This window comes from Bombus affinis, chromosome 6 (assembly GCF_024516045.1).
Source record: "Bombus affinis isolate iyBomAffi1 chromosome 6, iyBomAffi1.2, whole genome shotgun sequence".
Taxonomy (NCBI): domain Eukaryota; kingdom Metazoa; phylum Arthropoda; class Insecta; order Hymenoptera; family Apidae; genus Bombus; species Bombus affinis.
This window is the reverse complement of record NC_066349.1, coordinates 6,459,305-6,481,350: the sequence shown is the minus strand read 5'-3', so window position 1 is coordinate 6,481,350 and position 22,046 is coordinate 6,459,305. Positions and strand designations below refer to the sequence as shown.

General features: G+C 32.7%; 6 protein-coding genes across 8 annotated transcripts in view; 4 read left to right on the top strand and 2 right to left on the bottom strand.

Annotated features, from left to right (window-relative positions):
- The window catches only part of LOC126917310 (zinc finger protein ush), a 202,203-nt gene extending 199,686 nt beyond the window's left edge, over positions 1 to 2,517 (top strand). For all 3 annotated transcript variants that reach the window (XM_050724058.1, XM_050724057.1, XM_050724056.1), the window contains exons 7-8: positions 152 to 385; positions 593 to 2,517. In XM_050724058.1, the coding sequence (XP_050580015.1) occupies positions 152 to 385; positions 593 to 1,024 (666 nt within the window). In that variant the 3' untranslated portion in view covers positions 1,025 to 2,517. The remainder of the gene's footprint in view (positions 1 to 151; positions 386 to 592) is intronic.
- Positions 2,518 to 2,762: 245 nt separating this feature from the next.
- On the bottom strand, positions 2,763 to 4,076 carry LOC126917330 (probable RNA polymerase II nuclear localization protein SLC7A6OS). The gene is made up of 3 exons (XM_050724100.1): positions 3,776 to 4,076; positions 3,429 to 3,695; positions 2,763 to 3,353 (listed from the first exon to the last, which is right to left on the bottom strand). The coding sequence occupies exons 1-3, from the start codon at positions 3,938 to 3,940 to the stop codon at positions 2,877 to 2,879; spliced, it is 909 nt and encodes a 302-aa protein (XP_050580057.1). The 5' UTR covers positions 3,941 to 4,076; the 3' UTR covers positions 2,763 to 2,876.
- A 38-nt stretch (positions 4,077 to 4,114) lies between these two features.
- On the top strand, positions 4,115 to 7,378 carry LOC126917316 (zinc finger protein 341-like). The gene is made up of 9 exons (XM_050724071.1): positions 4,115 to 4,303; positions 4,429 to 4,503; positions 4,612 to 4,885; positions 4,987 to 5,260; positions 5,351 to 5,545; positions 5,615 to 6,178; positions 6,254 to 6,523; positions 6,602 to 6,814; positions 6,917 to 7,378. Exons 1-9 carry the CDS (start codon positions 4,273 to 4,275, stop codon positions 7,097 to 7,099), a joined length of 2,079 nt encoding a protein of 692 aa, XP_050580028.1. The 5' UTR covers positions 4,115 to 4,272; the 3' UTR covers positions 7,100 to 7,378.
- Positions 7,379 to 7,564: 186 nt separating this feature from the next.
- LOC126917368 (neprilysin-1-like) lies at positions 7,565 to 13,347 on the top strand. Its single transcript, XM_050724120.1, has 15 exons — positions 7,565 to 7,875; positions 7,947 to 8,703; positions 8,983 to 9,090; positions 9,180 to 9,285; positions 9,373 to 9,565; positions 9,664 to 9,813; positions 9,876 to 9,968; positions 10,048 to 10,230; positions 10,325 to 10,456; positions 10,530 to 10,712; positions 10,850 to 10,956; positions 11,027 to 11,214; positions 11,347 to 11,510; positions 11,640 to 11,795; positions 11,893 to 13,347. The coding sequence occupies exons 1-15, from the start codon at positions 7,675 to 7,677 to the stop codon at positions 12,103 to 12,105; spliced, it is 2,934 nt and encodes a 977-aa protein (XP_050580077.1). The 5' UTR covers positions 7,565 to 7,674; the 3' UTR covers positions 12,106 to 13,347.
- Positions 9,747 to 14,878, bottom strand: LOC126917322 (phosphatidylserine synthase). The gene is made up of 5 exons (XM_050724085.1): positions 14,278 to 14,878; positions 13,381 to 14,205; positions 13,046 to 13,268; positions 12,872 to 12,947; positions 9,747 to 12,445 (listed from the first exon to the last, which is right to left on the bottom strand). Exons 1-5 carry the CDS (start codon positions 14,529 to 14,531, stop codon positions 12,390 to 12,392), a joined length of 1,434 nt encoding a protein of 477 aa, XP_050580042.1. The 5' UTR covers positions 14,532 to 14,878; the 3' UTR covers positions 9,747 to 12,389.
- A 582-nt stretch (positions 14,879 to 15,460) lies between these two features.
- Positions 15,461 to 21,777, top strand: LOC126917367 (transcription elongation factor SPT6-like; the record flags this gene model as incomplete). The annotated part of the gene is made up of 4 exons (XM_050724119.1): positions 15,461 to 15,536; positions 15,836 to 20,070; positions 20,162 to 20,399; positions 20,490 to 21,777. Coding segments are annotated over 4 exons (5,166 nt in total), but the record flags the coding sequence as incomplete, so codon positions are not given.
- Positions 21,778 to 22,046: the final 269 nt, after the last annotated feature.

Sequence of the window (22,046 nt, the reverse complement as noted above, 5' to 3'; positions counted from 1 at the left end):
TTATCAAAACTTTCTCTAGATTTTTCTTTAATAAAAAATTAGTAGTATAATTTTCTATTAGATTTCAATTTAAAGAATATTCATTAATACTATATTTTTAATAATATTATATACATCTCTAAAGACTAAAAATTTAATATCCTTTTTTCAGACTATAATTGAACCTGGAGGCACCCATACCTGTAGCAGCGGACCGACTGGAGGTTGGAGATGTCCCGTTTGTGGTGCGGTTAGTCCAACAGCCGGAGCAGCTCAGCGTCACATGGATGCTCATCAAGGTGTTAAGGCTTTCAGGTGTACGATCTGCCGTTACAAAGGAAATACGTTACGGGGAATGAGAACGCACATCAAAATGCACTTTGAGAAACGTGGAACCGATCTACAGGTACAAAATTTTACAATTGTGGAGCTCATAATAAAAGCAACTTGTCAAATTTTTTCACTTTTTAGATAATCGACATTATGAAAATGTAATCTATACCCTGATTTATTGATGTCCTTATGACTCGAACGATTTCTCCATATTGTACAAAAACAATTTTCAACTGGTAAATCCTTTGATAAGCTTATATTGTTTATTCGTCATTTATAGGAAGAAAATTACATAACGTGCGTGCTCGACGACGAAACGGTTTTGCCGACTCCAGAACCAGCTCCAGCTACGACTCCTGAAGAAATCCCTGGCGAGGTGCAAGTAAATGGGAAAACCGAAGTTCGGAAGAGTCCTCAGCCACCTCCACCGCCACCACCGCCACCACCGACGGTAACCAACAAGGTGAAGCAAGAACGCGAGGACACTCCACCTCCCGAAGAAAGTTTGGATCCCAACAAAAGCGGCCCGCGTTACTGCAGGTCGTGCGACATCAGCTTCAATTACTTGAGCACGTTCATTGCTCACAAGAAGTTCTACTGTTCGAGTCATGCCGGCGAGGCGAGCAACAATAATAATAATAATAATAATAATAATTCGAGCAGTCACGCGACGACGCCTCCCAGCAACAGGACCGAGGCGTCGGTACTTTAAAAAGACTCTCGACAACCTATGGGACTGTTAATTGTTGCCAGTTTATATATATAACATAATTGCCGACTATCCGATTTAGTTGTGTGATTTCTGTTAATCCAGGGAATTGTTTGTACTTATAAATTCAGTTATCCGACGTGTACATATACGCGGTGCGTGAACGATCGTGAAGGAGAAGCTACGTTAAACGTAAGCTAGGATGTTAGTAGAAGTAAGAGGAAAGTTAGGCGATCGTGACGGCTGATTTGCTGTTTCGCTTTGGATCAATTAGGCAAAGATAAGATTGGATATTAGTGGGGAAAGTAAAATAGGATATACCAAAGTGAAACTGTGAAATGGATGTGTGTGTCCACGTATAAAAGGGATCGTGGTTGCAATTAGGTTCACGGTGCAGCTGATTTTGTACGTCACGATCGACCGATACGAAAGGTGTGCAATCTCATGACTCTTCAATAATCTCGTAGTTGTAATTGATAATCGAAACATACCTAAGGAATTACGGAAAAGTAAACGATGAGTGTAAAATGTTGTACAGTAGCCAAGTAGAGTATTACGGTACGATATAGTAATAATCCTAAATGATACCAATTTCCAGCTTGTGAAAACGCTAAGTTGCAATATGACATTTAATATATTATATATAAATATATATATATATATAAAAGATGATTTCATTGTCCATAAATCGCGCTCATAATCTCGGCGAGTAAATACGTTGATAACTGTATCCAGACTGCCATAAGAAAGAAAGATCGGAATCGTTTCCTATCATTTTGCCAACAGTCCCGAACGTATAACAAGCGAGAGAGTAAAAATAAATTAATGGTCTCTAGTATTTCTCTTCGAATTTCGGATACGGTGTAATTGGATCCTTACCAACGCATTTGCTTCATTACATTGCAATCAAAAAAAGAAATAAAGCATCGCCTGTACTTGTATACAAGTAACGGATTCGTTGCGAGCGCGTAAATGTAAAAATTAGAATTAAGGCCAGTGTTACACGTATACGCAGCGTACTATTCATATCACATAACGAGTTCGTTAAAGGCATGAGTTTCTTCGCGTGTGAACGTTCGATGATGAGAGAAAGAATGAGAGAAAGAGAGAGCGAAAAGAAAAAATAAATATGCGAATGTTGTAATCCGAACGTTGTCCAACATTTAACGTTGGAGCAACGTATCCGAAAAATCTCAGTTATACAAAAATTGTTTTCATATTTCGGCGAATAGTATAGTCAGATAAAACGCGAATGTTCGCAAATACTTTTATAAAAGTAATTGTTATGTTATTTACAGGCCTCCTGCTAATTACTGTCTAAAGAAAAGCAAGATTCACAATATTCCATTACGAAATAAATACGAAAGATTTAATAACACATAACGGAGAACCTACTTTATTGCTGAACATTTGTAAATCACTATCTGGTACTTCCACACAACAATTTGTTATACATTATAAATTTGGTATATTATTATATGCCATATCGTCGAAAACGGTTCTTTTTCTAAACACCTATACACACACCTTCCTTTGTCACTTCGATGTCTAGGTTTACTTTTTATTGTTTTTATTTTGATAGATAAATTTTACACATAAAATATATCTATATAAATATGTAATAAATATATAGACATAAATAAAATACTAAGATCCTTATAACCCTTACTTCTATGTAGTGGGAAAAACACATAATACTTATATTTGAAAAATAATTTTAGTTAAGAAACAAAAAGACATATCGATTTTACTAACTAAATTTATTTTACATGTTAGGAAATGTATTATGTTAACACCACTGATCATCAATTATTATTTTCTTTCAGTATAAAAAGATCTATATGTAATTAAATAACTATTCGGAATCTACTTCATTATTATTATACTCATCTGCATCTTCTGACACACATATACTAAAGTTATCATAATCATCGTCATCGTCATCGTCATCGTCGTCTTCCTCTAACTCTTTCATCATCCTTGCTTTATATTTTGCATACTTGTAACCAAAATTTTCTACAACAGCCTCGTCAACAGCATAAACAAAATCATCTTCTTCAGATAAATCAGATTCCTCCTCTAATCTCATGTTCATAACAGCGTCTCTGATGTCATCTTCATTAATTGATCCTTCAGAATAACTAGAGTCAGGATAATCATTTCTCCAATTTGACTCTGAATTAGAATCCTCTGAGTCATATTCAGCTTCACAATAATCTCTATAACTATCATGAACGAGTTCTTGTTCGAATGCATGTACAGATACTTCATCATCTAGGAACATATCGTTCTCAGATTGAACATAATATAAATCATATACATAATTATCATCCTGTAAAACATTATTTATATTATGTAAGTAATTATGCATTGAAGTAACAAAAAAAATTTTTTAAATATTGTTTACTTTTCCTATAGAATCCCTTTTTGCTATGGATTTTGAGTCCTCCACATCTATTACTACTGTAGGAACATTTTTTTCGGAATTTTCACTATTAGAATTATCCAATGATCGGAAACAATTAACTACTTTGTAACGATTTTTTGCTGAAGCCTGTTTTGTTGCTTCTCTTAGTTTACTTAGAATCTGTTTTGAATCTATATGATGTTGTTTGAAATTAGCTTGTAATTCATCTTTCCCATAACTTTGAATTAGATGTTCCACATTCTCATCCTGTCATCATAAAATAAATATTGACTTAATCTTAATATAACGTTCAGGTAACTAGAAATATTTCGCTTTTTAACACAAACCTGTTCTTTTACAGTTCCGGCAAATTTAGCAAGTGTGGTTATAGGAACTGATAGTATATCTTCGGTATCTTCATCTTCCGCAATTTTTTGTCGTTTACACGAAATTACCAAAGCATTTGATGGTTCATCATAATAACTACGTTTCACACGTAATATCGCTGCCATTCTTATGTGTCCTTTGTACAAAAAGCTACTCTAAGAAAATATTCACACATGCACCTTCAAAATGCGTCCTATTCTAATCCATTTGAGCAATCTTTACATTCATGCTACAAGCACACTACAAACAACTTGTCCTATTCTGAGGTTAGAATCGTTTTCAATAGTCGACATATCGATTATCATTCGCTGGCCTGGTCAGCAACAACGCTGGCAGGGCGTAGAAATTCTCGGTATGTTTTCAACTTGGAAATTGTTCATTTTCTTCATATTAAACGATTCATGAAAGTCTGATCGTTGATTTCGCTTAAAATGAAGCGTTAATATTATTGCAAAACATGGCGCAATCTATTTTCGACGCTTTAACAGGTAAAACTTCTCTATCATAGAAATAGGTGGGGTTAACCAACAAGTATCTTATTTATCTTTCTCTTTAAAAGAAAATTTAAATAGTGTTTTAAAAATTTATGATAATTATTTTGTCTGCTTTATAGGTGTATCATTGGACAGTCCTTCTGTGCAATCGTTATTGGAGTCTCAGACTCTAATAACTGAAGTTGAAGAATCAGGTGGGTTTTTGATGAAGTAACCCTGATAACCTATTAATTGAAATTGTTATATCATAGAAGCTTCTATGAGATAAATTTATAATGGATATTTTTATGCTTTGTATTTAGCAATCGATCAAGATGAGGAAGATATATTTCAATGTGGGAAATGCAAAAGCCAATTTACATCATTGCACATGTTTGTGCTGCACAAAAGGACACATCAAAAAACACAAGAGCAAACAGTAGATTTGAGTCAGTTTTTGGTGAATGATGAAACTCAGACTGTTCACACAGAAGACAATAGCGAAGATGTATCACAATTTCATCCACAAGAAACATTTGTTCAAAATGATCAACTTAGTGAACCAATTATACTTGAAGAATCTGATATGCTATTTAGGTAAATATATACATATATGCGTACATATGATTGAATGTGTTTAATGTATATGAAAAGGTATTTTTTTTCTCAATGAATGATGTATCGTTTATTTACTATAGTATGGATCAAGAAGGTGCTAATTACTTTACAACAGATTCCACATTTAGTGTTCCAATTATATTAAGTTCAGAAGGTTTGGATACTTTTGCAAACTCCACTATTCCAGGGGATAACGATCCCATAAAAGATGATTCAAACGAAGTACCTCAAGCTCTCCAAAGTGATATTTCTCAAGAACAAAACATTAACAATACACATAAAGTCGACGTACCAATGACTGAAAATTCAATAACAGAATCTGAAACTACTGCTACTCAAACACAAAACTTAAAAGTATGTACTTTAATGAGATGATAAATTGTGATTATCAATAATGTCTTTATTTAAAGTTGCATATTTATCAATAAAAATTTTCTATTGCAGTATAAGTGTGGTTATTGCAGCAAACAATTTTCAAAAAAATTTTATTGGCAACAACATGAACGTTCTCATACAGGGGAAAAACCATATCAGTGTGTTGTATGTGGGCGTGCATTCGCACAGAAATCAAACGTTAAAAAACATATGTCGTCACATAAAGTATGGCCCGGGACCGCTATACACTCCTTACCCCCAGAGGTATTTTAAACATTTTTGCACAGGCTTGTAATTTTTTTTCGTTTTTTAATAGTTCATGATCATTGCTAGGCACCACCAGATGGAAGCATAGATCGCACCTATCATTGTCAGTTTTGCAAAGAAATATTTGATTCGTACAAAGCTCTAAAGGGCCATCTTATAGTCTCTCACTTAGCACTGAAAGTGTACAAATGTGTGCAAAGTAGTTGTAGTATGATGTTTGCTGAACTCGAAGATTTCTTAGAACATACTCGCAGTCATAAGAGATCGGAATATCGTTGTCATGTGTGCGGTGAAGTGTTTAATACTCTGTCTGATCTTGGGCTTCATCAATACGCTCACTCCGTCCAAAAACAAAAAACAACAGAGAAATATTACTGTTGCTCTGTTTGTAAATCCTCCTTCTCTAATTTGGAGGCTTTGCAACATCATACAGAAACCACAACGCATGACTATGCTTGTCTACATTGTGGAAAGAGTTTCTTGATCGAACGATTTTTGCGGCGTCATTTAAAAACACACGCCTCATCTGCGCGATTTGCATGCGAGGATTGCGGAAAGGCCTTTAAAACTGAGCAATACTTAGCCAATCATAAGTTAATACATAGCGAGGAAACACCGTTTCTATGTCCAGTGAGTGATTCTATAGCCGATTAAAAAATTTGTAAATTGTTTTATATTTCATATATACATATTCGTTTATTATAGCATTGCCCAGCTAGATTTAAGAGAAAAGATCGTTTGGGTCGTCATATGCTGATTCATGATCTAACAAAGAGATTAAAGTGTCCCTTCAGAACTTACTTAGGTTGTATGAGTGAATTTTCACGACCTGATAAATTAAAGCGTCACTTACTGACACACAGCAATATCAAAAGATTTAGTTGTAGTCATTGTAATCGTAATTTCCATCGGGCACAAGCTCTTAAACATCATGAAATGAATAAACATAGTTTAAAATGTGAAATTTGTTCACACGTAAGTGTTATATTCGATTAGATAAATCGGAAATTCATAATACATGTAGAATACTTATGTTTAAAAATTCTTTTATAGGCATTCAAAACTAAAGAACAGTTGCTAACTCATAATTGCGATCAGTCGAACGAGACTAAGAAGCACATGAGTTCACAGTTACCTAAGAAAGCTTCTGGTTCATTTAAACCAAGGAAACCTACTCCAAAGAGACAAACATCATCAAAGACTGCAATTGGGCTTGCTGATAAGGACAAAGTAGAGAAATTTAAGGCTGAAGAAATACAAAGAAAAGTAATTACATAACTATACAATTTGAAAAACTAACATTTATTGTTATTTATTACTTATTATTATACAGTAACTTATACTATTATATAATTATTCCTATTTCAGATCACCTCTGAAATGTTAAAGTCTAATGATTATAAAGACGATGTCTGTACCAAAAAGATAGAGAACATTTCTGTATCAAAAGAGATCGGTTCAGCAATCGAAGCTCTTATTAAATCTGATGCAACGGACAATGAAATCAAACGCAACACTGATACATATTTGGTACAACAGGCAGGCGAATAGAGTTTTTAAATATATTTTTTAATTGTATTTAAATATTATAATATAGTCTAGACTGTAGATAAGTTGTCATACTACGTGCAATGGGATCATTGGCAAACTGCAAGTTGCATTTTATAATAGTATATATAATATTTTGTAGTTTACATATCTGTGATAATTGTATTATAAAATATATTAATATAAATAACTTATATCTATCTATCTCAAATATTTTTAATGTCGCCTTCCTTAGGCCATTTGGAATTTATGGATGTATTAAAGAAAAAGATGTTTGTGTCAGTGAGTGTATTTCATTCTACTCAATTCCCCTTTAGCGTACTAATAGAATTCCATTCTTCGTTCTTACAAATTAGCAAAAGGATATTATAATACCGCTTGCTACGGATGCTGGGGCGCATTTTAAGATAATGTTTAACAGGAAGTGGTTGATAAAATTGTAATTACCACTTCCTCTCTTTCATTAACATTTCGAGTTTGGTTCAGTAGAAAAAATACAGCGCTTTTAGGTACTACTAAAAGTATTATATCTTAAAACTAATGTCTATGTGAATAAGTAGTGGATTATATTTTAACAGATGATTTCTCGAGGTTCTTACCAAATTGCTAATATGGAAGCAGCCAAAGCAGCAAGACGGGACCAGTCTTATAGAAGCTGTGTTTTATCACTGATAATATTCTTTTTTCTCTGTATGATTCTTATCCTAGTCAGTTTACCGTGGAAATTATACCGCTCCTACAATTCTGAAGAAAAAGGTGAATATGCAGGGACAACGCAGGTAAGTTTATTTTTGATATTATGAAAATTGTGGAAGAAAACAATTTGATAAAGATAATTATATCGACACAGCATTATTACCACGAACATCATACAGAACATGAAACTGAAAGAACAACCAGTACTACGGATTCAATTAAATTATTAATTACTACAACTTCTATAGATGAAATGAATTCAATAGAAGTAGAAACAGAAACAACATTAAACTTTGAAGTATTCACCGAAAACTCTCGTGTAATAAATGATACAAATTCAGATATTGTTGTTTCATCTAAATCTAATATCGAGACTACTACGGAAGATTTATCACAGACGGAAACTTACAAGGAAGCTGCAACTGAAAAATTCGATAATTCTTCGTCGACTAATATTAATATTACAGAAAATAGTACATCAATTTCGACAAAAGAACATCAAGAAACAGATACTACAGACCAATATACTACAGAAACTTTTACTACTACTGATTCAGACTATATTAATCAAGAAACTCTCCTTGAGGTCGAAGAGTCGACAGAATATGTTATTAAATTGACAATGAAAGAAGAAAATGTCACGATTAAATCTACCACTAAGGATCAACAAAATGAACAATATTCTTCAATATTAAACAATGAGACTATAAGTACGACTTTTAGTTCACCAATTGATAAGTCAGTGTGTCACGAGGGTGAATGCAAAAATTTGGCCAGCAAGATATTATTTTACATGAATCATACGGTTGACCCATGTGAAGACTTTTATGAATACGCTTGTGGTAATTTCGAGAACAATCCTCAAATCGTAGAATGGAATTTGGAAGACGTAGCTTATCAACGTATTGTAGGTGAGTATAGTTCTGCTTTTTACTATATAAAAAAAAATTATTTTGTCAATAAACTATTCTTTAAATATTTTTCAATTCTTAATTGATAAATATTATGTAATATCAAGTACTAAATATTTAACTTTATTTCTAAATTATATTTCTTTTTTTCTAATCCTTTTTCTAAATAATTCTGTATAAAGTATTCTATGAAGCATTATTTAAAAAAGTATACAAAATAAGTAAAAATATAAAAAGTGGCAATTCTCACATGCAACACATTGTTTTAATTTGAATCAGGACAAATGCAGGAAGAAAATGAGAAAAATATATCGTCTATTTTCACCACCTATTACAACAGTTGCCTGCAATACGAGAGTATCAATCGGACAGAAAGAATCAAGATGGGTACGAAAAAATTACACATCTAATTATTTAGTTTCTAACTTCGAATACAAGTTTAATGTATAAGAAATAATATAACATTTTTCTTATAGCGAGAGAGACGTTAGACAAGGTAGGCAAGTTTTATACTTCACAAACATGGCCTGAAAACCATATAAGCTTTACCGAACTACTCGCTACACTATTATTAAAAAACAGGTAAGAAATTAAAGACAACGGCTGTACAAAAATATAGCATATCACGTTCACTTAATATATTTATCGTTTGCTTTTCTAATTCTCTAGCACTTTACTGTTCGACATAGTTCCGGTTCTTGACGAATATTCTCCAACATTCACCCTTAAAATAAGCCCAACGACATACGATAATCTTTTTGAGATAGACGAAAATAACGAACCCTGTTACGCAAATAAATTTGAAAGAGAAAACGAGACAGTGAATTTAGAAGAATTATATATGGAATATAAAACGTGCAAAGTACATATATAGATATGTATATCAATCAAGATAAGAAAAAACATGCTCTGTTAATGAAAACTTATAACAAATGTGTTTTTCTTATTTTGTTTTATTAGGCTGATACGAAAAAGTTAATAAAATCCATTTCCGAAGCCTTGACGATGCTTGGGGTATTCAACGAGCTGAATAATACGTACAATATTTCTCAGAACATATATTTTACAATCATTAACATCGATCTGTATATATTGCAACAATTTTTCGCAGTAAGTTTATCGAGTTCTTTTCGCAATCGAACGCGTTTCCTCGATTCTTTCTTATGTTTCAGAATTTTCCGTCTAAGGACAAGATCCGCGAGGCGGAACTTATGAAAAATTACACTCTCGTTACTGTCAAACAATTGGATAGCGAGTTTAAAATCGTAAGGGAAAGAGTTTACACCCGTTTAAGTTAAGCTGATTCGTTCGATCAAATGGATATATTATGTAACATACTTGTAGATAAATTGGTCGCATCTAATTTACTTGTTAACAAACGAAAAGGTTCAGCCGGAAGTAAAAGTGCAGGTTTATTTTTACGATGCTCTGTCTAAAGGATTGAAAAATCTGGAAAAGTTCGAAAAAGACCTGATGATATTGCATAATGCATTATTAGGATTGTATGTACACAATCTGTATCACAAGGTATAGTTATATTCCCTGATTAATGTCCCCTTTTATGTCTTTTTTCTGTATTGTATTTTTCTTCATTTCTTTTTTTGTCTTTGTTTGTTTCTAGTTAATTATATCGAAACATCCAGATGTTAAAAAAGAGTGCCTTCGTGTAGCTGCCAACGTTTTAATCCCGGAAGCTTCGAATTTATACATTTCTTCGTTCACAAATGATCAACTTACGTATATGAATAGAACTGTAAGTTTATATACTCTGATTACTCGAAAAGATTGTTTACTAGATGACTAACCAGTATCATACAATTTAATAGATACATAGTTTATTTGAGACACTTAAGGAGACCCTAAAATTAAAACTCACGGATGTAACATGGATTACAGAAGCGGAACGTAACGCATTGATTGCAAAAATAAATAATCTTAATGTTGCCGTACCTGATATTTCATATTATACTGATAGCGAATCAACTTATAAAAAAATTCTAGCAAACCAAGTACGAAAAACTATTTCGGTTTCTAATGAGATAATAAGCACATGTGCATAATTGTTTATATAATATCAAAAAAGATTAAAGAATACTATAATAACTAAAAGTTATTGAATGACAAGTTAACGATAGTCTAATTTTAGATAAATCTGACAAATAACTATTTCGAAAATTCAGTGATTTTGATGCAAAGGTACCGAAAATTAATATATGCAGAATTATCTACAAAGCCGGGGCATTCTGCACAAATGTAAGTTTATAATTGAAATTATATATATGAAATAGTTTAAAGTTGTTGAACTATATACATTAATATATAGATGGACACATTACGCAACACCATACCAATCTAAAGGGCTCGCGATTTACGGATTAAACCTCGTTGTAATACCTTATGGTGTAATTGATTGGTCCATGAAATACAATGAATCTTCATTTAATTACATAAAACTGGCGACACTTGGTAACATAATAGCACACCAAATTGCACATCATTTTGACGCAACTGGTATATTAGCAATATACAATTTTATAATATACTAGTGACCAATGTTATAGATCTGTAACTTATTAGTATACTTTCAAGAAAATTCGGAAAAATCTTATACTTTAAATATGCTTTTTTAATATATATCGCTAGGTATCTATTATTGGAATGGAAATCGCAATGCCAGTTCTCTATTAAACGATGATGATTCTACAAACATGAATTTCAAAGATTACATTAACTATCAGCGAAATGTTCTCTATAAAAATTCTATGGCTATGACATTATCATTTACAGGACAGAACGTACTTTATAAGGTGAATTCATATATTTGTTTTCTTTCTATAAAATCGTTACGATGCAAAAATATTGTTGTAAAGTAATACGTCTAATTAGGTACGTCTTTTTAAACGCAATGACTCTCTTTTTGTTTAAACACGTTTTAGATTTCCCAATTGACTTTAAATGAACGTCTGTCCGAGGCGATGGGACTCAGATTAGCTTACGATACTTTGGCTCAATTGATGTCTAGAGAATCGTGGCTTTCTCTTCCATGGCTTGAACTGGATTTCAATAAGTTATTTTACCTCATCTATGCTCAGGTACTCTTGTTATAGTAAGATTTATGGCATTGACATTTTGAATAAAATAACAATCGTTATGACTATTACCATTACCTTTTTATCATGGTTTTTATAGATGTACTGCACAAAGTCTCCACTTACGTCATCGTATATATCATTGTATGAGAATGAACAGTTACCAAATCGAATTCATATTTTTGTTTCTGCATCCAACAATAGGCTTCTCGGTGAAACTTGGAATTGTCCAGAAGGTTCACGGATAATGCCAAGTTATGTATGCAGTGCATTTCCGTATATTCAATGCAACGAAGAAGTTACGATAACGTAACGTGACGCAGTAATTATATAAACTACGATTCGTAAATGATGGTCAATTTTTTTATAAGAAAGCGTTATTAATTGGTAACGACGCTCTTCATTTATTCTCAGGAACATATTTTTCATAACATTCACACGCAAACAGGCGCAGTATGCAAAAATCAGACGAACTCAGGTATTCAACAGCCTATTACATTCGAAACTGCGACTTTGTATGATCTTATAATGCGACTAGAAAATTTGACAGTGTAAATAATTCACCCTTAACTTGAACGTTCCTTGTTGTGGATTTGTTTACAACTGCTTCTTTTCCAGCAAACCCATAGATTTTGTAGAATGAACCATGTCCCCTAGAACACACATAAATTGTTACAAACATTCATTAGTCCAATATTCTACCTACCAATGATGGACTGAGCTGTGACAAAAAATGTATATTTATATAATAAAATGTATATTAATTTAAAAATATTTTCATGCATTCATATGTATAATTGTTCTTAAATTATTTTTACATTTATTATTATGGTATATATCTATATATTCTTATGTAAACAGGTATAAAAATTCATATTTTTCAATATCAATAACAAAAAACAAAAGCATCCATAACAAAATTTATTTGAGTTTTATAACATTCAGTCAAATAACAGATTCCAAATGATTTATATGACACTCTTGCTTTATATTTAACAGCCAGTTAATTATATGTCAATAGCCCAGTACACTATCGGCTTAAACATTATTTAGAGGAATGTAGTAGACATCGCACATACCACTGCTAGGGGTTACATCCAGATGACTGTTGTCTAATTGAGTGATACACTGTTTTGAAGTAGTTTTCTTTTCTGTCTGAAAAGACAAGAATCATGCAAAGGGCATAGAAAAAAAGACACAAATAACCATACAGTTAGTTACAAAATTTCAAATTTAATTTTTAAACTAAATACCTCAAAGTATCGGTGCCACAGAACACAGCCATAGACACAAAGAACTGAGACTAGGGACTGGCAAAGTAGCCACAAAAGAATGTTTAGTGCTTGAGTACGTTCAAATAATGCAGCACCATGCCTTATGCATAACAAAGCTTCTGTAACCATAATTGCACCATAGACCCAACACTGAGTCCCTACTCTACTACATGTTGGATCTGTTACATACATGTAGTATTGCCTATAATTATGTTAAAATATTATGGTTCTTATGTAATAAATTGTTATAGCTGTTGTAATAAAAATTTATGTTTAATATATATCTAGCTCATTCTATTATAATTCTTCCCTACCTAACAGAAGGTGCAACTATAACTCCAACTAATACCAATCTTGCCACAACAAATGGATGAGAGGGCGGAAATTCGTATACATGTTTCAAGAAAAATGTATTTAGTTCTGAAACCTGCCAGAATATTACCAACTGACATAGAGCAACAAATCTCATGTATGTACAAGTTGGATCCAACCATCTAATAGCAGTCCAACTACCAGGTGTAAATTGTAGCATTGCCCTTTTCAATTTTCCAGTAGTGCTCTCAATGTCAAGGATGCTTACCCATTTATATTCTCTCATTTCTAATAGAGAGCAAATTTTTAATCCAACCCAAATACCCAAACCATTACAGACAACAACATCAAGTATAAAAGCATCCCACCAACATTCCACAAAATTTGGTAGTAAATGAGCAAATGCTATTTCTGTTACTTCCCACATAATGCTAATGGCCCAAAGAATACCAAGATGACGAATAAGGATTGCTTTAAAGGCCCATCCTAAAAAATGGGCTACTGCAAAAATATCTAAATGGTTCCATATCTTTTCAACTGTGATTTCTGAACAATTAACACCGTATTCTTTGTCCATGTCAATGTGAAACGACGCCAAACGAGGATCTATCCAAACAAAGATTTTTCTGATTGTTTCATAATCTTGAAACAGCATAAATAATAGGCCCATTAGATATAGTACACTACAGCCAAATACGAGTCTCCACACGACAGGATGAGGTCTCGTAAATGGTCCATTTGGAAATGTAAGTATTGATATAATCAGAAAAAAAAATATAATACAAAGTATTCCAGCCCAAATGTTATCCTCGACATTGGTAGTATTCCTGTATTAAATTAATACCGATATTTACAAGAATTAACATATGTATAGTAAGATAATTTGAATATTTAATTACCTAGTGAATGCGGAATATATTACAGCTCCGATTGAGATGAGAAGTAATGTAATGCTGTGCGGTTTATAAAAAAATTCGATCGAAATATCATCAACCGGTCTTTCATTGATATTGGGGAAACTGTCCGTACCGTGTCGTAATTTGTGCCCTTCTATGTTATCTGCACTACTCCGGCAATTTAAAACCTTATTTTCATCATTTTTGACGAGTCTCTCTAAGAGATCGTCATTTATGGACTCTTCATTAGTTGTCATCCCGATTAAGTAATTATTTGTTTTAAAATCGTATCCTGATCATTTCATACGTTGTTTCGCCATGTTCTCACCTTTTTTAGTTTCAGTGTGCACTACCACGCTATTGAGGAATTTACAAATTACAGCAGGCACGAATTATGAATCAAGAAAGTATTATGGTGATCAGTTTACTTCCATTTATGCAAATACAGTTAAAGAAAAAAAGATATTTGACGAATTATTTTGCTTGCAAGTCAGCTGATTGGACATGGAATACGAATGTATTTCTTTGTGAACACATCATTATATAAATAACATTATACGGGCTCAGAAAATCTTATGATGGGGTAGACATCTTTTATAAGGACGAGAAGTTTCTTATATCTTCCACCAAAATGATGTCGCCGCAGTCGAGTTAGGAGTGGTTCATATGAACTTGTAATTTTCTTCTTTCAAAGCAAAACTTTTTTTTTTGAATAAATTTTATTATAAAAATATGCCAAAGTTTCTGGCATATTTTTCTGGCACCAAAAAATGTTCGAAATATAAAGGTTAACAAAAAATTGTTTATATAAAATTATTCATAACTCGATCGCAGAGCCGCTACTTACTGCAGCGGCGGATTAAGGAACTATACTACAAAGAAAGTTGCCCCACCAAGAAAGTTTCTGGACGATCACAATACCCATAGACGCGTAGTATTAAACAGCTGTAGCGATCAGTCAGTGCTTCTTGCGCCGTAGTACGATTCTTCCGTCTGTTATTCTGCTTTGTTATATATTTTTTCGAAAAATTCTTATATTTCTAATAGAAAATGGCACATTATTTGGATTTTGAAGCAGAAGAAAGTGAGGTAACTAATAAAATAGTGAAATACGTGCAATTATTTGTGAACATATAATAATTGTGAACATATCTAATGTTTCATAATTTTATAGGAAGAGCAACAACTTGATGTTAAAGAAAAGAAGAAACTTAAAAAATTAGAAGCAATGCAGGACAGTGAGGATGAATATGACGACGAAGGTATGTGAAATTTTTGATACAAAAAAGTATTTAGTTACTGTTTCTTTCAAAGCTTTTTAAGGTCCTAGGAAATACATTATTACTTATACATTAAATATTATTATTTATACATTATATATATTATTTATACATATTATATATATTATTTAGACATTATTATATATATATATATATATTATTTATTCATTATACATTAAATATTAGAGTCAAGATTTATACATCATTAATAATATGTAAATTAATATTTACTGATACTTAGAAACATCTTCCTTTAAATTATATGTATGTTTAATATCTAGAAGATGATGGAGAAGTTCCCGGACTTATTGATGATAGTCCTATCGATGATGACAATGATGGTGAAGATAGCGATGGATCTGCTGATTCTAGAAAACGTAAAAAAAGTGATGATGAAGATTTTGATGATCGTTTAGAAGATGAAGATTATGACCTACTTGAAGAAAATTTAGGAGTTAAAGTTGAAAGGAAACGTCGTTTTAAGCGTTTACGTAAAATACAAGATGAAGAGTCAGAAGTGGAAGAAGAAAAAGAGATAGACGATGGAAGAGATGCTATTGCCAATGAATTGTTTCAAGGTTCTGGAGACGAGGATGAAGAAAGAAGTGAAGTTGACCACAGAGATGAAGTGGAAAGGTATGATGAGGAAGAAAGTGATGACGAAGATGATTTTATTGTGGATGGTGATGGAATACCCATAACCGAAAAGAGAAGAAAGAAAAGACCTACATATACGGATGCTGCATTGCAAGAAGCCCAAGATATTTTTGGCATTGATTTTGATTATAACGAATTTGGGAAATATGAAGAGGATGAGTTTGAAGAGGAAGAAGAGGAAGATGATGAATATAGTCATGATGATGCAGAAGACCGCCCAAGGCGATCAAAAAAACATCTTAAGAGAAAGAGCACAAGGAAAAGTATTTTTGAAGTATATGAACCTAGTGAACTTATACGTGGACACTTCACCGATGTGGACAATGAGATTCGTATTACAGACATTCCTGAACGTATGCAACTTCGCGTTGTTCCCATTATACCTACAGTGGAAGATTCGGATGAATTAGATCTTGAAGCTGAATGGATATATAAACAGGCATTCTGTCAACCAACAATTTCAATACAAGATTCTCATCTAAATGAAGAAGCCAAAGAAAGAGCTAAAAAGGGTCCGCAAACAATCGGCAAAATTAAGAAAGTTTTAGATTTTATGCGTAATCAGAACTTTGAAGTTCCGTTTATTGCATTTTATAGAAAAGAATACGTGTTGCCAGAGTTAAACATCAATGATTTGTGGAAAATTTATAAGTTTGACATAAAATGGTGCCAACTTAAACAAAGAAAAGAAAATTTAGTGAAACTCTTTGAGAAGATGAGGAATTTTCAATTAGATGAGATTATGAAAAATCCAGATGCTCCATTACCTGACAACATACGAGTTATTAAAGACGGTGATATTGAACGACTTAAAAATGCTCAAACTTTTGAAGAATTAAATGATATTTATCGACATTTTATGTTGTATTATAATCAGGATGTGTCATCCATGCAAGAAAGTGCACATAAGAAGAAAAAACAAGCACAAAGGGAAGCTAAATTGAAGAAAAGACAGCAACAACTTGGAGAAGATCTACCTGAAATTGCTGATGTAGAAGATGAAGAAGAAGAAATAGACGAATCATTAAAGCAGCCGATTAGAAAAGGTCCTTACTATATTTGCAGAAAAGCTGGCCTAGACGGATTTATTAAAAAATTTGGTCTCTCACCCGAACATTTTGCTGAAAATCTTCAAGACAATTATCAGCGTCATGAAGTAGATCAAGATCCAATAGAACCTGCAATAGTAGCAAATGATTTTTGTTCTGCAATATTTACAACAAGTGACGAAGTACTTAAAGCTGCACAATTAATGGTTGCGATTCAGTTGGCGCACGAACCATTAGTTCGTAAATGCGTTAGAGAAATGTATATGGAGAGAGCAAAAGTATCCGTAAAACCAACTAAAAAAGGAATAAAGGAGATAGATGAAGGGCATGCCATCTATGGATTAAAATATCTTAAAAATAAACCTGTACGGGATCTTGTTGGTGATCAATTCTTAAAACTAATTGTAGCAGAAGAAGATAAATTAATTACACTTTCCTTTAGTGACGTGATAGAAGGAAATACTAGCAATAATTATATCGATGAAATAAAGCAACTATATTATAGGGACGAATTTAGTAAAAGTGTCCAAGATTGGAATGCATTAAGAACTGGCAGTGTTGAAGTAGCTTTAAATCGGATTATTATACCTCAATTGAAAAAAGAATTGAGATCCAATCTTTTATTAGAAGCAAAAGAATGTGTTATGAAAGCGTGTTGCCGCAAAATGTACAATTGGATAAAAATTGCTCCATATACTTGTGAATTTCCCGATGAAGATGACGAAGATTGGAATACTAGCAAAGGAATTCGTGTGATGGGTTTGGCATATGTGCCTGATCCGTCTCAAGCCGCCTTTGCTTGCATAATTTCTCCAGAAGGAGAATGTACTGATTACCTAAGATTACCGCATTTATTGAAACGTAAAAATAGTTTTATGGAAAGTGAAAAGACATTGAAAAAGGCACAGTTGCTTGGAATTAAAAATTTTATTGCCACAAAGAAACCACATGTTGTGGTAGTAAGTGGTGAATCTAGAGAAGCATTAATGATTGTATCTGATATAAAAGAATGTATAGCTAATCTTGCAAAAGAAGGACAATTTCCTACAATCCAAGTGGAAATATGTGATAATGAACTTACTAAAGTTTATGCAAATAGTAATAGAAGTATATCTGAGTTCAGAGATTATCCAGAATTGTTAAGACAAGCTATATCTTTAGCAAGAAAAATACAAGATCCTCTATTAGAATTCTCTCAGTTGTGTACCATAGATGAAGAAATTCTGTGCCTTAAATATCATCCTTTGCAAGATCAACTTTCTAAAGATGATCTTATAGAAAATTTATATTTGGAATTTATAAATCGTATAAATGAAGTAGGAGTAGATTTAAATAGAGCAGTTCAGCAGCCTTATACAGCAAACCTAGTACAATTTGTATGTGGCTTGGGACCTAGAAAAGCACAGGCTCTGATTAAGATTTTGAAACAAACTAATCAGAGATTAGAAAATAGAACACAGCTTATAACAGCATGTCATATGGGACCTAAAGTGTTTGTCAATTGTGCTGGTTTTATTAAAATTGATACAAATAGTTTAGGAGATAGCACAGAGGCATATGTGGAAGTACTAGATGGCTCGCGTGTACATCCAGAGACATATGAATGGGCAAGAAAAATGGCAGTAGATGCTTTAGAGTATGATGATGAAAATGCAAATCCTGCTGGTGCCCTAGAAGAAATTCTTGAATCACCAGAAAGATTAAAAGATTTAGATTTAGATGCATTTGCAGAAGAGCTTGAAAGACAGTGTTTTGGAAACAAGTGCATTACTCTTTACGATATAAGAGCTGAACTGAATTGTAGATACAAAGATCTCCGTGTACCTTACCAATCTCTAAATACTGAACAATTATTTGATATTTTGACTAAAGAAACTCCGGAAACTTTCTATGTCGGTAAATTAATTTTGGCAACAGTTGTTGGTATAAGCCATAGAAGACCTCGAGGAGATCAATTAGATCAAGCGAATCCTGTTCGAAATGATGAAACCGGATTATGGCAATGCCCATTCTGCTTGAAAAACGATTTTCCAGAATTGTCCGAGGTATGGAATCATTTTGATGCCGGTGCATGTCCGGGGAAAGCAACTGGAATTCGTTTAAGGTTGGATAATGGAATATCTGGATACATTCACGTAAAAAATCTGTCTGATAAACATGTCGCTAGTCCAGAGGAAAGAGTACGTGTCGGACAAGTAATTCATTGTCGTATAATTAAGATCGAAGTAGAACGATTTAGTGTCGAATGTACTAGCAAGACGAGTGATCTTATTGATAAAAATCACGAATGGAGACCTCAGCGAGACGTTTATTATGAAGTAGAGGCAGAAGAAAAAGATATGAAAACAGATGAGGATGCTAAGAAATTACAACAACGACAAACTTATGTAAAACGTGTTATAGTTCATCCTAGTTTCCATAATATAAGTTTTGCAGAAGCTGAAAAGTTAATGCCAACTATGAGGCAAGGGGAAGCAATAATACGACCTAGCAGTAAGGGAGCCGATCATTTGACCGTAACATGGAAAGTTACAGAAAATATTTATCAACATATTGATGTAAGGGAAGAAGGCAAAGAAAATGCATTCTCTTTGGGTCGCAGTTTATGGATTGGCAATGAAGAATTTGAAGATTTGGATGAAATTATCGCTAGACATATTAATCCGATGGCTGCTTATGCTTCGGAACTTTTAGATTTTAAATATTACAAAACAAGCGTAGAAGGCATTAAAGATAAAGCAGAAGAAATTTTGAAGGAACAGAAGAAGCAAAATCCTGGAGGAATACCATATATTGTATCTGCAACTAAGGTATGTTCGAAAATATTTAATATTTGCTTATATTCCTACTTCAAAATTTTTATTTTTCAATTAAATTAATATTTTTTGTTATACATTTTAGAATTATCCTGGAAAATTTTTACTTTCGTATTTACCACGAACTCGTTGCCGTCATGAATATGTTACTGTAATAGCCGATGGATTTCGATTTAGAGATCAAATGTTTAATAGAATAAATGACTTGTTCCGCTGGTTCAAAGAACACTTTAGAGATCCTATGCCAGGACAAGCTACACCTGGTACTCCACATGGAACTATGACTTCCAGAACACCATACAATGGTACTCCAGGAGTGAATGGTAAGTTTCATATTACTAAGAATTTGGATCCTATAATAATTTTTATTCTACTGAAATTAACTTCCTTTTTGTCTGTTTCTTTTTTTTCAGGAGTGAATGCAGATACAATACAGAGGGTAGCACAGAATATGCCACACGACATGTTACATTCACTCTCGAAAGTAGCAAATCAAACTCAACATCATTATCCACCATACACTCCAGGAGCTGCTAGTGTTAATAATTATGGAATGTATGGAAGTACGCCTTATACGCCTTCCGGCCAAACTCCGTTTATGACCCCCTATCATACACCACACCACACGCCTCATCATCCACAAACACCCAGCCACTCTCAAGGACCATTCTTACAACCAATTCCTCCAGCAATGAATTCAAATTCACATAGAACTGCAAGATCACATAGATCTGTCACTAGTACATCTAATGCAACGAATTGGACAAAAGCGGCGGAAGCATGGGCTCGATCAAAGCAATCTTCTAATTCATTTTCTAATTATAGTAATACTACTCCAAGATATGATGAATCTAGAAAAACGCCACGAAATCAAGAAGATCAAAATGGGAGAGCAACTCCGCGCAATAGAACCCCATCTGCACGTACTCCGTCTTATAAATCTCCTAGAGAAACTCCATTTACAAATTCTAGTCCCCGGAGTATGTCTCTAAGTGGAGATGGTACTCCCCTATATGATGAAAGTTGGTAATCATACGTTTTACATGTATATGTAGCTAGAACAATTGGTTATTTGAAACAATACTCTATCGAATAGAGTATACTCTATTAATAAAAGAAAAAGAGTAAATTGAACCATAAATGTGTATGGTTTTATTTTCTGTTAATTGGCACAAAGCATTTTCTATATCAAATATGTATTACTAGTACAAATTATGCACTTTTTATAGAATCTTTTCTGAGGTTTTTGCTACAAATGTACAATTTTGATCGAGAAGTGTGTAATATATATGTACATAAAAAAGGAGGAAATTAACAGAAATGATTTAATTTTATATTTAATTTTATATTTCAATTTAGCAAAACAAATTTTATCATGAAAATGTTGTTTTCCTTCTTTATATGTACATTATGCTCTTTTTATAGAATCTTTTCTGAGGTTTTTGCTACAAATGTAGAATTTTGATCGAGAAGTGTGTAATATATATATAAATAAAAAAGGAGGAAATTAACAGAAATGATTTAATGCCAATTTTATATTTCAATTTAGCAAAACAAATTTTATCATGAAAATGTTGTTTTCCTTCTTTATATGTACATAATGTTTAAAATATTCTACCTCAATGATATTACATCTTCAAACTATCAATTCTATACAATATATCTGTTTATATTTGCTCAAATATATCATATTACCATTTAGTTCTATTAGGTCATCCCATAAGTTCGTTCCGTTTTTCGAGCGGTTATATATGTTAAGATTGTTTATTTTTCAAGTGCATTGGTCCCTTATTGTCGTATGTTTATAAATCGACACATGAAATGTATACACAAAAGTCGGCACGAACTTATGTGATGACCTAATATATATTATTCAAACACAGATACTGCCTTAATTCAAAAATATATGTATAAGTTTTATTTGTATAATAATTGACTTACTATCGATATGTTAATCTAAGCACATGTAA

What these genes read in the sequence shown, in the direction of transcription:
- LOC126917330 (XM_050724100.1), bottom strand. Translation starts at nt 3,940, where the DNA reads ATGGCAGCGATATTACGTGTGAAACGTAGTTATTATGATGAACCATCA. An exon ending in CCGGAACTGTAAAAGAACAG is followed by an intron (nt 3,696 to 3,775) that starts GTTTGTGTTAAA and finishes TTATGATGACAG; the next exon opens with GATGAGAATGTGGAACATCT. An exon ending in AAAGGGATTCTATAGGAAAA is followed by an intron (nt 3,354 to 3,428) that starts GTAAACAATATT and finishes AATGTTTTACAG; the next exon opens with GATGATAATTATGTATATGA.
- LOC126917316 (XM_050724071.1), top strand. Translation starts at nt 4,273, where the DNA reads ATGGCGCAATCTATTTTCGACGCTTTAACAG. An exon ending in AATGTGAAATTTGTTCACAC is followed by an intron (nt 6,524 to 6,601) that starts GTAAGTGTTATA and finishes ATTCTTTTATAG; the next exon opens with GCATTCAAAACTAAAGAACA. An exon ending in CTGAAGAAATACAAAGAAAA is followed by an intron (nt 6,815 to 6,916) that starts GTAATTACATAA and finishes TTCCTATTTCAG; the next exon opens with ATCACCTCTGAAATGTTAAA.
- LOC126917368 (XM_050724120.1), top strand. Translation starts at nt 7,675, where the DNA reads ATGATTTCTCGAGGTTCTTACCAAATTGCTAATATGGAAGCAGCCAAA. An exon ending in AATATGCAGGGACAACGCAG is followed by an intron (nt 7,876 to 7,946) that starts GTAAGTTTATTT and finishes ATATCGACACAG; the next exon opens with CATTATTACCACGAACATCA. An exon ending in AAAAAATTCTAGCAAACCAA is followed by an intron (nt 10,713 to 10,849) that starts GTACGAAAAACT and finishes GTCTAATTTTAG; the next exon opens with ATAAATCTGACAAATAACTA.
- LOC126917322 (XM_050724085.1), bottom strand. Translation starts at nt 14,531, where the DNA reads ATGACAACTAATGAAGAGTCCATAAATGACGATCTCTTAGAGAGACTC. An exon ending in ATATATTCCGCATTCACTAG is followed by an intron (nt 14,206 to 14,277) that starts GTAATTAAATAT and finishes AATTTAATACAG; the next exon opens with GAATACTACCAATGTCGAGG. An exon ending in TGTGGCACCGATACTTTGAG is followed by an intron (nt 12,948 to 13,045) that starts GTATTTAGTTTA and finishes TTGTCTTTTCAG; the next exon opens with ACAGAAAAGAAAACTACTTC.